At 31.7% G+C, this 14,347-nt stretch overlaps 1 protein-coding gene across 1 annotated transcript in view; it reads right to left on the bottom strand.

The window, feature by feature from the left end:
• Positions 1-11,305: 11,305 nt before the first annotated feature.
• LOC114338935 (cytochrome P450 6j1-like) overlaps positions 11,306-14,347 on the bottom strand; it is a 40,827-nt gene continuing 37,785 nt past the window's right edge. The window contains exon 5 of the mRNA XM_050659364.1: positions 11,306-11,520. Within this exon, the coding sequence (XP_050515321.1) occupies positions 11,339-11,520 (182 nt within the window). The 3' untranslated portion in view covers positions 11,306-11,338. The remainder of the gene's footprint in view (positions 11,521-14,347) is intronic.

The raw sequence follows: 14,347 nt of genomic DNA, 5'->3' as shown, positions 1-14,347 counted from the left end.
AGAGTTATAGAGAATGGAAAGAGTTTCGCACCAAAGAGGAACTCCCTACCTTAATGGAATTCTTTAATTTCTTAAAAACGAAAGTAGATACTTTGGAAGAAATCCAAGACCAAAGTTCTCATAATGCCCATCACAATAATAATAATAATTCCAATTCTAATTACAAATATACAAACCGTGAAGGTCATAAGAGAGCAGTCCAAGTAAATTTAGCACAGAAAAAGAGTTGTATTTTGTGTAAAGGCAATCATTATATATATTCTTGTATTCAATTCCTCAAACTAGATACCAAAGGCAGATTAGGTAAAGTTAATGATTTAAATTTGTGTCACAATTGCCTAAGAATTGGGCACAGGGCTCAAGAGTGTACACTAAAACCATGTTTGAAATGTCATTTAAGACATAATTCCTTAATACACTTTGATGACATTCAACATGTTTCAGTGGACTCTGACAACAATGTCCAGCCATATGATACATCAGTAAATAGTATACAGAATGTTAATATGCCACCAATGGCAACTCACCAGCTATCTGCACAAGCAGTAGATTTGAAAAATAAACAAGTTCTTTTGTCAACAGTTGTTTTTAATGTCAGGTCAAATGATAATAAATTAATACCATGTCGTGCGCTTCTAGACAGTGGCGCTCAGATAAATATGATAAGCGAGAGCTTTTGTAAAAAATTAAATCTTCCATTGATTCCAACTAACCTTGCTGTTAGTGGTATAAACCAGGTAGTGTCAGTTATCACAAAGAAGTGCCAAATTTCTTTGTTGTCTAAGTTCAATAGCTTTAATATTACATCCATATTTTATGCTGTACCAGTCATTTCAAACCAAATTCCGTCAGCTAGTTTTGATGCTTCAAGTTTTGTTATCCCATCTAATATTCAGCTATCTGATCCTTTATTTAATGAATCCACCAATGTTGATGCCATTATTGGTGCCAATTTATTCTGGGACCTCCTTATTGATGGCAAAATCAAGCTGGGAAAAGGTTTACCAAATTTGCAAAATACACGTTTAGGCTGGATTGTAAATGGAGTTGTTCCCTATGAGACAACTCGTGTGTCATGTAACTTTACCAGAGCCATCGCCGAAGATGACCAATCAAATAATTTCTGGAAAATGGAAGAAATGCAAGATTCCATACCATGCTCGAAAGATGATAAATATGAAGAAATATGTCAAAAAAGCACTGCCAGGTCCGCAAGTAGCCAATTTATAGTAAAACTTCCACTGAAGTTTCCAGCTGATTTGTTAGGAGACTCCATGGATACTGCAGCCAGCAGTATTTCTAATACTCCTGATACCCTTGTTCACATTGATAACAATGATATTTCCAATAATATCATTGATATTGGAATCTCTGAGAGTATCAAAACTCTTGAAATTCAATTGATGAGTCGCCAAGACCTCCTTTGTTATAAAATATCACTTTGTGAATTGCCTGTTTTATTTACTAAACGTCAAATTTTATCCATTATTTCTAAAATTTTGGATCCAATGGGTCTTCTCAGTCCAGTTATTATACTTGCCAAAATAATTATTCAAAAATTGTTCCAACTTCAAAAACCATGGGATGAACCTCTACCTCCAGAGTTGAATAAATCCTGGAGGCAGTTATATAACCAGTTGCCTCAGTTAAATTCATTACGTATTCCAAGAACCGTTGTTGGACCATACAGTCAAATAATTGGCATCCATTGCTTTTGTGATGCTTCTCTTAAAGCTTATGCAAGTAGCATGTATATATCCAGTGTTGGTAAAAATAATGAGTACAATTCTCATATTTTATGTTCAAAGACAAAGGTTGCACCTCTCAAACAATTAACAATCCCGAAACTTGAATTATGTGCAGCTCTCTTAGGTTCTCAACTTATTAATAAAGTTGTAAAAGCCTTACCAGTTGTGAATGTTCCAATTTATATGTGGTCTGACTCAAATATAGTATTATGTTGGTTGAAACTAGAGCCGCACCAGCTACAGGTATTTGTATCTAATAGAGTAGCTAAAATCCAATCTCTCACCACTGTGTACAGTTGGCACTATGTCAACACTAAGGAAAATCCGGCAGACATTGCTAGTCGCGGAATTCTTCCTGAATCTTTCATTGAATCCAACCTTTGGTTTCATGGGCCACATTTTTTGAGACAACATCCCAATAATTTGCCGATTAATTCACTTCGAGAACTAGAAGAAATAACAGAACTTAAGCAGTCAGTCCAAACAACCTTATCTTCCAATATACACATAAGTTGGATTTCGAATTTTATTAGTAGATTTTCAAATTTACATAAACTAAAAAGAGTATTTGCATATCTTATAAGATTTACAATATCTATTAAAACTAAAACTAGAGCAGATAGCATGCTTTTAAGTGTAAAAGAACTAAATGACTCCTTTTTAATATTAATAAAACTTGTTCAAGCAGAATCTTTTCAAGATGAAATTGTTAGCTTGGCAAATAAAAAACCATTAAATAAAAAATCCAAATTAATTCATTTATCACCTATTTTAGATAATGATGTATTAAAGGTAGGAGGACGACTTTTACATACAATGTTACCAAATAATATAAAAACTCCAATCCTATTACCAAAATTTCATGCTTTAACAAAATTAATATGTACACATTACCATGTAAACTATTTGCACCCAGGACCACAACTATTATTGTCACTAATCAGACAAAATTATTGGCCAATACCAGGAAAAGTATTAACCAAGCAAATAGTGAGACAATGTATTAAGTGTTTTCGAGTAAAACCACCTAATACTTCAGTGACCATGGGTCCACTTCCTAATGAACGAATTACTATATCACACCCTTTTGAAAATGTGGGATTAGATTTTGCAGGACCGTTCCCTTTAAAGGAGAAAAAGGGACGAGGAAGCAAAATTCTAAAAGGTTATGTTTGCATATATGTCTGCTTTGTTACAAAAGCTATACATTTAGAATTATTAACTGATATGACAACTGACTGTTTCTTATCATGTTTTAAACGATTTATACCTCGCAGGAGTATTCCCACTAATGTTTACTCCGACAATGGTTCCACTTTTAAATCAGCCAATAGAGAATTAAAGTCTATTTATCATTTTTTGGAAACAAATAGCCATACCATTCACAATTTTGCTTTAACTAAAAATATTGCATGGCATTTTTCTCCACCATATAGCTCAAATTTTGGCGGTTTATGGGAATCGTCTATAAAACAAATGAAATTTCATATGAAACGCACAATTACCAATATTAATTTAACATATGAAGAATTTTTTACTTTATTAACCGAAATAGAGTGTATTTTAAATTCAAGACCACTTTTTGCTAGTTCAGAAGATCCATCTGACCTTGAACCCTTAACTCCTTCCCATTTTTTGGCATTACGTCCTTTAACTTCACTTCCTGAACCCAATGTTCTATCAATTCCTACAAACAGACTTAATCGTTTCCAACAAGTTCAGCAATTTCATCAACGATTCTGGGCTCGCTTTTCAAAAGAATATGTCAGCCAATTGCACCAGTCTTATAAATGGAACCAGAATTCATCGAAACCTCTCAATCCAGGTGCTTTAGTGATTATCCATGATTCAAGTTTACCTCCATGTAAATGGTCTTTAGGACGAATAGAGAAGGTATTTCCTGGAAAAGATGGAAAAATCAGGGTTGTTCAAGTTAAAACCTCGAAAGGCATCATCACCAGATCCTCCAGACATCTAGTTCAATTGCCTTTAGAAGAATCTCAGTGATCCTCTAACTATTATAACAACTTCCCAAGTGTATTATGTGTCGTGGACTTGTTTGAAGTGTACTTCAACGCGGGGAGTATGTTAGGAACTTTTTGACTTTTTTTTGTTATGTGACAGTTTCGTAGAAGATGAAAAGAAAATAAAAAGAAGATTTATGTTTGCATGGTGATGCATGCACCTTGATAAACAATATAGAAATAATTGAATTTTTACCAAGTTGTCAGAATAAACTTCAAATTTAAATATAGTTTTCTTAATGCAATATATCCATACCAGCGTAAATAATTACAGTCCATACCAGATTTAAAACCTAACACAAACATAATATTATAATGTTTAAAACACAATATAATATTTTATAAACATCAAAATTGTGTCTTCTAAGCACCCAACGTCACACAAATTTGCCGCGTTTCGCAGTTACATAGACCGTCTTGAAACCATTCCCTTATCACAATCCAATTACAATAAAGAATTAAATATACTTCGTCAAATAGCCTTTAATAACGGTTACAATCCACACATCATAGACAAGCTCATTCATAAAAGACAGCTTAAAGTCTTAAGACATGCTGCGTTCCCTAGGGATTTGACAACCAAGCTTACTTATGCTTCTATAGGGCTTTTCATCGATTATCATTTGTTTCGAGCTTCTGTCAAATGTCGTATAATCCGTGTATATTATTAATATATACGGATTATACAACATATGACAGAAGCTCGAAACCAATGACTGTGAATGAAAAGCCCTATACCCTTCCACCAAGATAGGCTATCTGGGAATATTTCGAGTATTATCAAAACATCAGTAGACAACATCTAAATTTCTTTTAAAGTATCCAACAACTTAGGACAGTCTATATCCTTTTCACCCCCTTCTACTGCTTCGTTCACATGTTCACATTCACACTTATAACTTATCTGGTACAATCCACAATATTCTTCTGTTCATCTTCACCCATCAAACCACTTTCATCTATCCATAACATACATATAAATTACTGATATCATCATCCACACACATCCACATTATATATTTTCATCTATATATACAACCCACCACCATATTTCTACATATGACTATTCTCACCTTTTCTGTTCAATCTGTCATTACCAACATATAACACTCATCTATGTTAAAACCAAATCAAAAAGTCTTATTTTTTCTGGGTCCCGTTCATGTTCCATTCTCATTAATTTCCTCATAGACATTTCATACCTATCCCCTCTTCCCCCCCTACTGTCGTCTTCATCTTATGACGGTTTGATTTTTAAACCCTTAGGGATCCGGGCAGCCTGCGGGGTCTTTTGGAATTAGTCGCCTAAGTTTAAGCTTGTGCTTTCTTAATGATACATCCCCTAGATTATTTAAGACTTTTATACACCTCAGTCACCCCTACTGTGACCTCTTTTTTAAACTTACACAAATTCCAACAGCTACCAATAAGTTAAATAAATTCGATAACTTTAAATCAACACAAAATTGCTTTTTTAAATCTTAGGTCTTTTGACAATAAGATTTGATTACTGACTTTAGTTTTCTAATAAAAACATTTGTGTAATCACCTCCACTGACAATATACGTGAATACATTTTTTAACTACAACATCTGGTTTATATTGTTTTAAATGATTATCTTTCAAAATGAAGTATGTGTTGTTACATCATTAATTTCTTATTTTAACAAGTTTTACATCATAGTCTTTAAATATGACAGGTTAATTTTTCAACTTCCTGTGGAACTGTCACTTCTGTCATGTCATCGTTTAGGAGTTCCCATCCATTTCATTGTCACTTGCTGCCATACTGTCATCATGTGAACAAGTCAAACCATAGCTCAAAAACTGTCATCATGTGAACAAGTCAAACCATAGTACAAAATGTACCCATCTGCTTGCCGGATGAAACAATTTTTTTTATTAAATTTCATACATAGACAAAGATTTCTAGTATGGGCTGCCTATCAAAATCGTGTCGTAGCTATCCTTAAGGGGGCCGAAGGGGTTGAAATCAATATTCCCAACAAATTTTTTTTTGAAATTATGGTAGAATTATTTTATTTTTAAATTAATTAGGAATATTCAGTACAATTCATAGATTATTCAAGAAAAAATTCAAGGAAAAATACTGAAAATTAAGCCAACGGTGGCAAATTTTTAAGACACCTCAAAATATAATTAAATAAAATATAATATTATTGAATCATACTAAACAAAAAATTCAAAAAAGATTTTATTAGTTAATGAGTTTCTCGAGGTAACGCTGTCAAGTTTTTTTGGTTATATCTAATTTTGACTTTTTGATATCACTCAGCAATCTAAACAAAGAGGTTTTCTTTGCAAGAAAGGGTGAAAATCAACATGTTAAACAAAAAATAAGCATAAAACAAAAATATCTTGACAGCATTACCTCAAGGAATGTCTAAAGAAAATATAAAGAAGAAGAAAGTAAATAAAGAAAATAAAGAAAATATAAAGAAAATATATACAAAATTCCAGGTGAGTTGGTCAAGTAGTTTTTGAGTTACAATGTCTAAAGCCTGAAAAAAGCAGTTTTGAGAAAAACGCGTTAAAATATTGTCAACTTTTATTTTCAATTTCTTTTTTTTTTTGTCTGTCAAATGGTAAAGTAATGCACACCGAAATATATTTTTAAATCGCGGAATAATTTACAAAAGAAAATAAGAACAGCTGTTGACCGTTTCTCACTACGCACAAGCGCGTCGGCTCGAACTTGCTATGAAACGAGTCAAAGGTAGGGAGGTAGGGAGATAGTGTTAAATAGCCCTAGCTTCGACTCGATTTGCAGCACGTTCGCGCCAGCAGTGAAAAACGGTCAACAGCTATTCCTATTTTCTTTTGTAAATTACTCCGCGATTCAAAAAGATCCTCCGGTGTGCATCATTTTACGATTTGAAAGACAAAAAAGAAATTGAAAATAAAAGTTGACAATACTTTAAACGAGTTTTCCTCTAATCTCCTTTTTTCAAAGTCTGTAGATATTGTAACTCAAAAACTACTTGACCGACCCACCTGGAATTTTGTATATATTTCCTTTAGACATTCCTTGAGGTAAAGCTATCGAGATATTCTTTGTTGTATGCTTATTTTTTGTTTAACAATAATAAATAGGTTAATTTTCACCCTTTAAAAATTAGATAAATTATTCAAAATTAGATATAGTTCGTCCTTAAACGGTAAAATATTGCAAAACCTCTAAATTTTAAAGAACCGCTTGGATTGACATGAAATTTGGCATACACATAGCTAACAAGTCAAAGAAAAAAGGTGATATTGTGCCGATATGTGATTTTGCCCTGGGGGTGGTTTTCACCCCCTCTTGGGGGTGAAAAATTATTCGTCCAAAGAAAGTCAGGAAATGGATAAACTGGCTAATTTTAAGTAACTTTTGTTCTATAGAGTTTTTCCACTAAGTCAATACTTTTCGAGTTATTTGGCAGTGAATGAGTTCATTTTTTCAACAAAATAACCACGCTTTTAAACGGTTTTTCGTAAATAACTCAAATAGTAAGTATTTTGTCGAAAAAATATTCTTAGCAAAAATATAGCCTGTAAAAAATTTTAAAAAATGGTGTAAATACCACGTCTCTACACCTAGTAGAAGCAGAGTTATAGCTAATGAAAAATAGGTTCATATTCGTCAAATTCCAAATGGAATAATTTAACGTGAAATAACCAAAAATTAAGCACATTTCGGGGAAAACTCAATACAATTTATTTAAAGTGTTTAAAAAAGCTTCATTTTTGTTTTATAAAAAAAAATTCTAGCATCAAAATTAAACAAGTTACGCTCAAAATAAAGTTAGTCCCTTTTGGTTTTGGTAAAAAGATCGAGAAAATCACCCCCTAATTAGTATCTTAAATGAACTTAATCGTTACGACTTCACAAGTTTCTTGACTTGTGTATATATTGTTTATATGATCTGTAAGTTTCATCGGTTCAAAGTCCTTATTATTGAAAGGGCTGTAGTTAAAACGGGTTGAACGAGTCACTGATCACGAATGTATGCAAATTTAGAAACACCAAATCTTAATCAATTTTTGTCTAACAGAAAAACAAAAAAATACATGATATTCAGAAAAGCAAATCTGACTTTTTTTGTTTTTCGAGATTTTTGGTATCTCTAACAATTTTTAAGTTATTTTGAAAAAAAGCATATTTTTCAAAATTTAAATTTTGAAAAATTTTACTTTGAAACCAAATTTTTTCAAAAATAAGCACTTTGAATCGATGAAACTTATAGATCATATAAACACAACATAAGTAAAATAATTTGTGGAGCGGTAACGATTAATTTCATTTAAGTTGCTAATTAGGGAGTGGTTTTCCCGATTTTTTCTTGCAAAGACAAAAGGGACCAACTTTATTTTGAGTGTAACTTGCTTAAATTTAATGCTAAAAACTTTTTGTAAAAACATAAATAAAGCTTTTTTTAAACACTTTAAAAAAGTTATAATGAGTGTTCCCCAAAAAGTGCTTAATTTTTTGGATATTTCACGTCGAAATATTCTATTTGAAATTTGGTGAATATGAATCTATTTTTCATTGGCTATAACTCTGGTTCTACGAGATACAGAGACCTAACGCGTATACCATTTTGTTTACTTTTTTATATGGTATATTTTTGCTAAGAATGTTTTTTTTTCGACAAAATACTTATTTTTTGAGTTGTTTGCGAAAAACCGTCTAAAAATGTGGTTATTTTATTGAAAAATGAACATATTTACTCGCAAATAACTCGAAAAGTGTTGACTTGGCGAAAAAGCTCTATAGAACAAAAGTTACTTAAAATTAGTCAGCTTACCCATTTCCGGACTTATTGTGGACATGTATTTTTTCATCACCAAGAGGGGGTGAAATTCACCCCCAGGGCAAAAGCACACATCGACACAATATCACTTTTTTTCTTTGACATGTAAGCTATACGTATGCCAAATTTCATGTCAATCCAAGCGGTTCTTTAAAATTTAGAGCAAAAACCGTGAAAGAATGGACTAATAAAACTAAAAAAACTTGACAGCGTTACCTCATTAGCTAATAAAATCTTTTTGAATTTTTTGTTTACCACGATTCAATGATAAGTTCTGATGTCCTCCGCAAAATTCATTTTATTTTGAGGTGTCTTTTAAAAATTTGCCACCATTGGCTTTTTTTTCAGTATTTTTCCTTGAATTTTCTCTTGAGTGATCTATGAGTTGTACTTAATAAGCCTATTTAATTTAAAAATTAAATAATTCTATCATACTTAAAAAAAAATGTTTTTGGAATATTGATTTCAACCCCCACAGCCCCCCTTAAGGATAGCTATGACACGATTTTGATAGGCAACCCATGCTAGAAATATTTGTCTATGTATGAAATTTAATAAAAAAATGTTTCATCCGGCATGCAGATGGGTACATTTTGACCTCCTATCCGGATCTTAGACTATGTTACCTGGTAGACCAGTGCAAATAGCAAAAAAACAATAAAAAATTAATAGCAGGATGAGACCAATTCCAAATGAAAGTACACATATTAGATAACACGTGGAACATTTTGCACCAAATCTGGATGAGGGGAACATGGGTTGGGGGAGCGCTTTTAGGGGTGAAGACGGTTTATTACGATTTGCGGCAAAACGGGACATCCTATCGAAAAAAGTTAAATCGCAAAGTTGTAGGCTATAAGAAGATCTACAACTTTTGTAAATAAACATTTTTCACATAACCTCAAAATATCCGAGAAAATTAGAAAATTCGATGTTTTTGATTTTATTTTTTTTCTCACTGAAAAAAATTTTTTTTTACCAAATATGGTGGAAACTTACCTCTTTATGTCCCAAATACGCTGTAATTTTTTTGTATAAAAATATTTTTTAAAACTCTTGTTTTCTATGTTTAAGAGAAAATGTAAGCATTTTTTCAATTGAAAAATCTCCCGAAAATGTTTTAGCTTTTTTAAAAAGTTGGCATTTTTTTTGTTTATTGAAACCTATATTTTATGATGGTGTAAAAAAATATATATGTTACTGTGGAAAATTTTGTCACAAAAGGCAAAAATCGGAAATTTATTTTCAACCCCTCACCATTTTCAGATTCTCAGACGTAATGTAAGTTGCATAGCTGCGGAAAGCTGCATAGAGGAAACTGCAGAATCTGTAAGCATTATCGAATGTGATGAAGAAATGCCATCAAAGAAACAAAAACTTAATTAATTGATGAAAAATTGGCCATTAAAATTATAATAATTACTTTCTTTTGTATTAAATAAACTTTTTCGTTAAAAAAGTTGTTGCGACTTTAATTTGATTCATGAGAAAAGAGTTTAAAAAAAATGTAGCTTATAGGTAAGTAGGCCGACTTAAAAAAAATAGTTTAAAAAAAATAAAAACACGCTTTTAAAGCACTAAAAATTTAAAAATTACTTTTAAAATTAAAGCTAGTAATATTTTATTTTTAAATTGTTAGTGCTTTAAAAGCGTGTTTTTTATTTTTCTTAACTATAATTTATTCACAAAATTAAAAATCACAGACAACGGCATTAGTGTAGTAAATCTTTAACAGAGGTTCGTTGGTTCCTGCTCGCTATGCAACTTATATTACGTCTGAGAATCTGAAAATGGTGAGAGGTTGAAAATAAATTTCCGATTTTTGCCTTTTGTGACAAAATTTTCCACAGTAACATATATATTTTTTTACACCATCAGAAAATATAGGTTTCAATAAACAAAAAAAATGCCAACTTCTTTAAAAAAGCTAAAAAAAATTCGGGAGATTTTTCAATTGAAAAAATGCTTACATTTTCCCTTAAACATAAAAAACAAGAGTTTAAAAAATATTTTTATACAGAGAAATTACAGCGTGTTTGGGACAGAAAGAGGTAAGTTTTCACCATATTTGGTAAAAAAAAATTTTTTTTTCAGTGAGAAAAAAAAATAAAATCAAAAACATCGGATTTTCCAATTTTCTCGGATACTTTGAGGTTATGTGAAAAATGTTTATTCACAAAAGTTGTAGATCTTTCTATTGCCTACAACTTTGCGATTTAACTTTTTTCGATAGGATGTGCCGTTTTGCCGGAAATCGTAATTAACCGTTTTCACCCCTAAAAACGCTCCCCCAACCCATGTTCCCCTCATCCAGATTTGGTGAAAAATGTTCCACATGTTATCTAATATGTGTACTTTCATTTGGAATTGGTCTCATCCTGCTATTAATTTTTTATTTTTTTGGTCCATTTTAGAGCTATCTGCATTGGTCTATGGGGCGTATTAATGGAATGTTTTAAACATCGATGCTTAAGTTCGCATTTTTAACCGATGTTTCTTTGACGGATTACTTGTAAAGGGTTTTTACCCACATATTTTTTTATTACTATATCTTGGTGGTTAGCATGTAAACTTTTCTTAATCGTAGTCAAAATTTTAAAATTTTTTGCATTATTTTACCAGGTTATATTCATTTTAGGTAAGTACTGATAATGATTGGTAAACCAATCGAAAACTAGTTCTGTGATGTAGCCCTTTTTAGGGATTTTAAACATATACCTTTTGTAAAGGATTTTATTGTTTTCTTTTTATTTTATAAATATTTTTTGTTTTTTATAGGCGTAATTTTCATCGGAAGACCTGTTTTCGAATTCAGTGCAAAACTTTTTGGATCAAACTCAAGGTTGATTGGAGTGTTGGCACATTTTTCTATTTCAAAATTCAGTACTACATACGACACTGCTACTGATAAGCCCAACATCCCCAGGCGTTTACCTAATAAAAAAAATAGTATATAAGTAGGTATATTAAATTTTTTTAAATTATAAAAAAACAATTATACACGTAAAGATTCAAGGAAAAATAAACATAGGGAGCTGCAGAATACTGTGGCTGCGCAACCTGAAAGAATGGTACGGATGTATGTACCGGGTGTCCCAATAAGAATGGCTCTCGGCCATATCTCAGGAACCGTTTATAGTAGAGCTTTGAAATAAAAAATTTTATAACAAAAGTTGCCTCAGGAAAAGCCTGGAAATTATTTTCATAATTGTGGGACCACCGCTAGAGGGCGTAATTGAATATCAAAAATTAAAAAATCTAAATTTTACAAAATTTTCCTAATGAAGGGGCACTGGAAATCCGATTATTGTGTTCTTCATCAAATTCTGCGCATATTTGATTTAACAAGTTTAACTCTAACTTACTGAGTAATATGCCAGCTAGAAGGCGTTATTTAATTTTTTTCAGAAATCTAGTGTTCCTTGGAAAATATTAAATACAAACATGCATTTTTAATACCATATTACAAAATTAGACAAAATTAGCAACAGAATAGCGAAAACCGCATGTTAATACCTTTTTTCTATCTCGAGATATCTTACAAAACGTGTAAATTTAAAAACATAACTGTTACTGTCACCGGTAAACGAAATTCATTAAAAGTAGTGTGCTGTGGAAACAACAAAGAAACATTTTCCAGCTGTCAACGTATATTAGGTCTTTTCAACGCTTCTCATTTGTTTCGAGCCTCGTTCATATCTCGTATATTAATATTATACACGGATTATACGGCATATGACAGAGGCTCGAAACAAATGAGAAGCGTTGAAAAGCCCTATTACAAAGAAATAAAAACAACTATTTAGTGATGACATAAACGTTCAAATTTTTGCCCATCATTTTCGTTGCAAACATTTACTCTTTCAAGAGTAGATTGAACAGCAGTCTCAATTTCTGCTCTCGATATGCTTTGAATGGCGTTTAGTATTCTCTGGATAATGTATTCTAGAGTAGTGTATGATGGGCAACAATTTGAATATTTAGGTCGTCACTAAGTAGGTCTTTTTGTTCTGTGTTATATTTAATTTTAATAGTGTTGTTTCTCTTTACATTGTTGTTTTAATTAATTATATTTTTATACGTTGACATCTGGAAAATGTTATTTTGTTTTTTTCCACAGCACACTACTTTTCATTAACTTAGTTTACCGGTGATAGTAACAGTTATGTATAAAATTTACACGTTTCTCGAGATATCTTGAGATAGAAAAAGGGTATCGACATGCGGTTTTCGCTATTCTATTGCTAATTTAATCTAATTTTATAAAGTATGATTAAAAATGCATACTTGTATTTAATATTTTCCAAAGAAGACTAGATTTCTGAAAAAAATTAAATAACGCCTCCCAGCTGGCTTATTACTTATTAGGATGGTTCAAAATTATCACGCTTACATTGAAGAAAAAGATCTGTCTTCAACAAGACCCAGTTTTCAAAATTTGATTTAGCAGATCCGGACTTACAGCCATTTTTTCATAACAAGGTTTCCACTCACCCCCACCTCTTATTTGCAAAGGTAGAGTTAAACTTGTTAAATCAAATATGCGCAGAATTTGATGAAGAATACAATAATCGGATTTCCAGTGCCCCTTCATTAGGAAAATTTTGTAAAATTTAGATTTTTTTATTTTTGATATTCAATTACGCCCTCTAACGGTGGACCCACAATTATGAAAATAATTTCCAGGCTTTTCCTGAGGCAACTTTTGTTATAAAATTTTTTATTTCAAAGCTCTACTATAAACGGTTCCTGAGATATGGCCGAGAGCCATTCTTATTGGGACACCCGGTACATCAAATGAACTCTTCAGAGCAGCTGTCTCTAAAGTCCGAATAGCTATGATGATTGCCGGCCTCCGTCGCGGAGATGGCACTTGATGAGGAAGAATTTAAGAAAAAACAATAGTTTGCTTTTTAAAATAATAGTCTTTAATAGTTTTGTTTAAAATGTCCGTGTAAAAGAGAACTACGTCTAACTACTTTACGTCTAAGAGATCTGCAAAAAATTTATAATGTCCAGGACATCAATGACAATGATCCAGATCGCCAAAAGCAGTACATGAAATGTACAGAACGGTGCAAATGAAAGGAATAAATTATTCGTTATTTCGTAAGCCGGTGATTTAAGGACAAATTTTGGAAAAGGTCGATTTATATTTTTAAATTATTATAATTTTTTGACATATATGACATACTAGTGACGTCATGACATATATGTCATACTGTTCGTGATGACGCAATCAATAATCTTTTTAAATGATAATAGGGGTCGTGTGATATCGTATTTGGAAAGTTATCCAATGTCCTATTCAGTAATATAAATATTAACAACTACATAGAGTTAAAAAGGTTGGTAGAAATATGTATATTATTTTCGTATTTGCCACTTCATCAGTAGGTACTGAATAAAGTGTTTTACAAAATTGACAAAATATGGGTTACTATATTAAGAGACATAATTTAAAACATTATTTTACTTTATGGTAGGGGATCTCAAGTGGGGATTTTTGCAGTTGTTCGAGCTCGTCAGATTATTACATGGGGAGAACATGGGATAAGGTAAGTTAAAAATATGAAAAACAGTGTATATTTAAAAAATCTGACGATTTGAGCAGGGCGTAAGGAAATGGGTGAGTACCAAATTTTTACAAGAACAAAGCGAATATTTCGCGAAATGAATGACAAATCGAAAAACTAAAAAATACGTACGCAATATTTTTCAAAAATCTATCGAATGATACCAAACACGACTTGATAGGGAG

This window comes from Diabrotica virgifera, chromosome 8 (genome assembly GCF_917563875.1).
Source record: "Diabrotica virgifera virgifera chromosome 8, PGI_DIABVI_V3a".
Classification (NCBI taxonomy): Eukaryota; Metazoa; Arthropoda; class Insecta; order Coleoptera; family Chrysomelidae; genus Diabrotica; species Diabrotica virgifera.
This window is presented reverse-complemented; position numbering and strand designations above follow the sequence as displayed.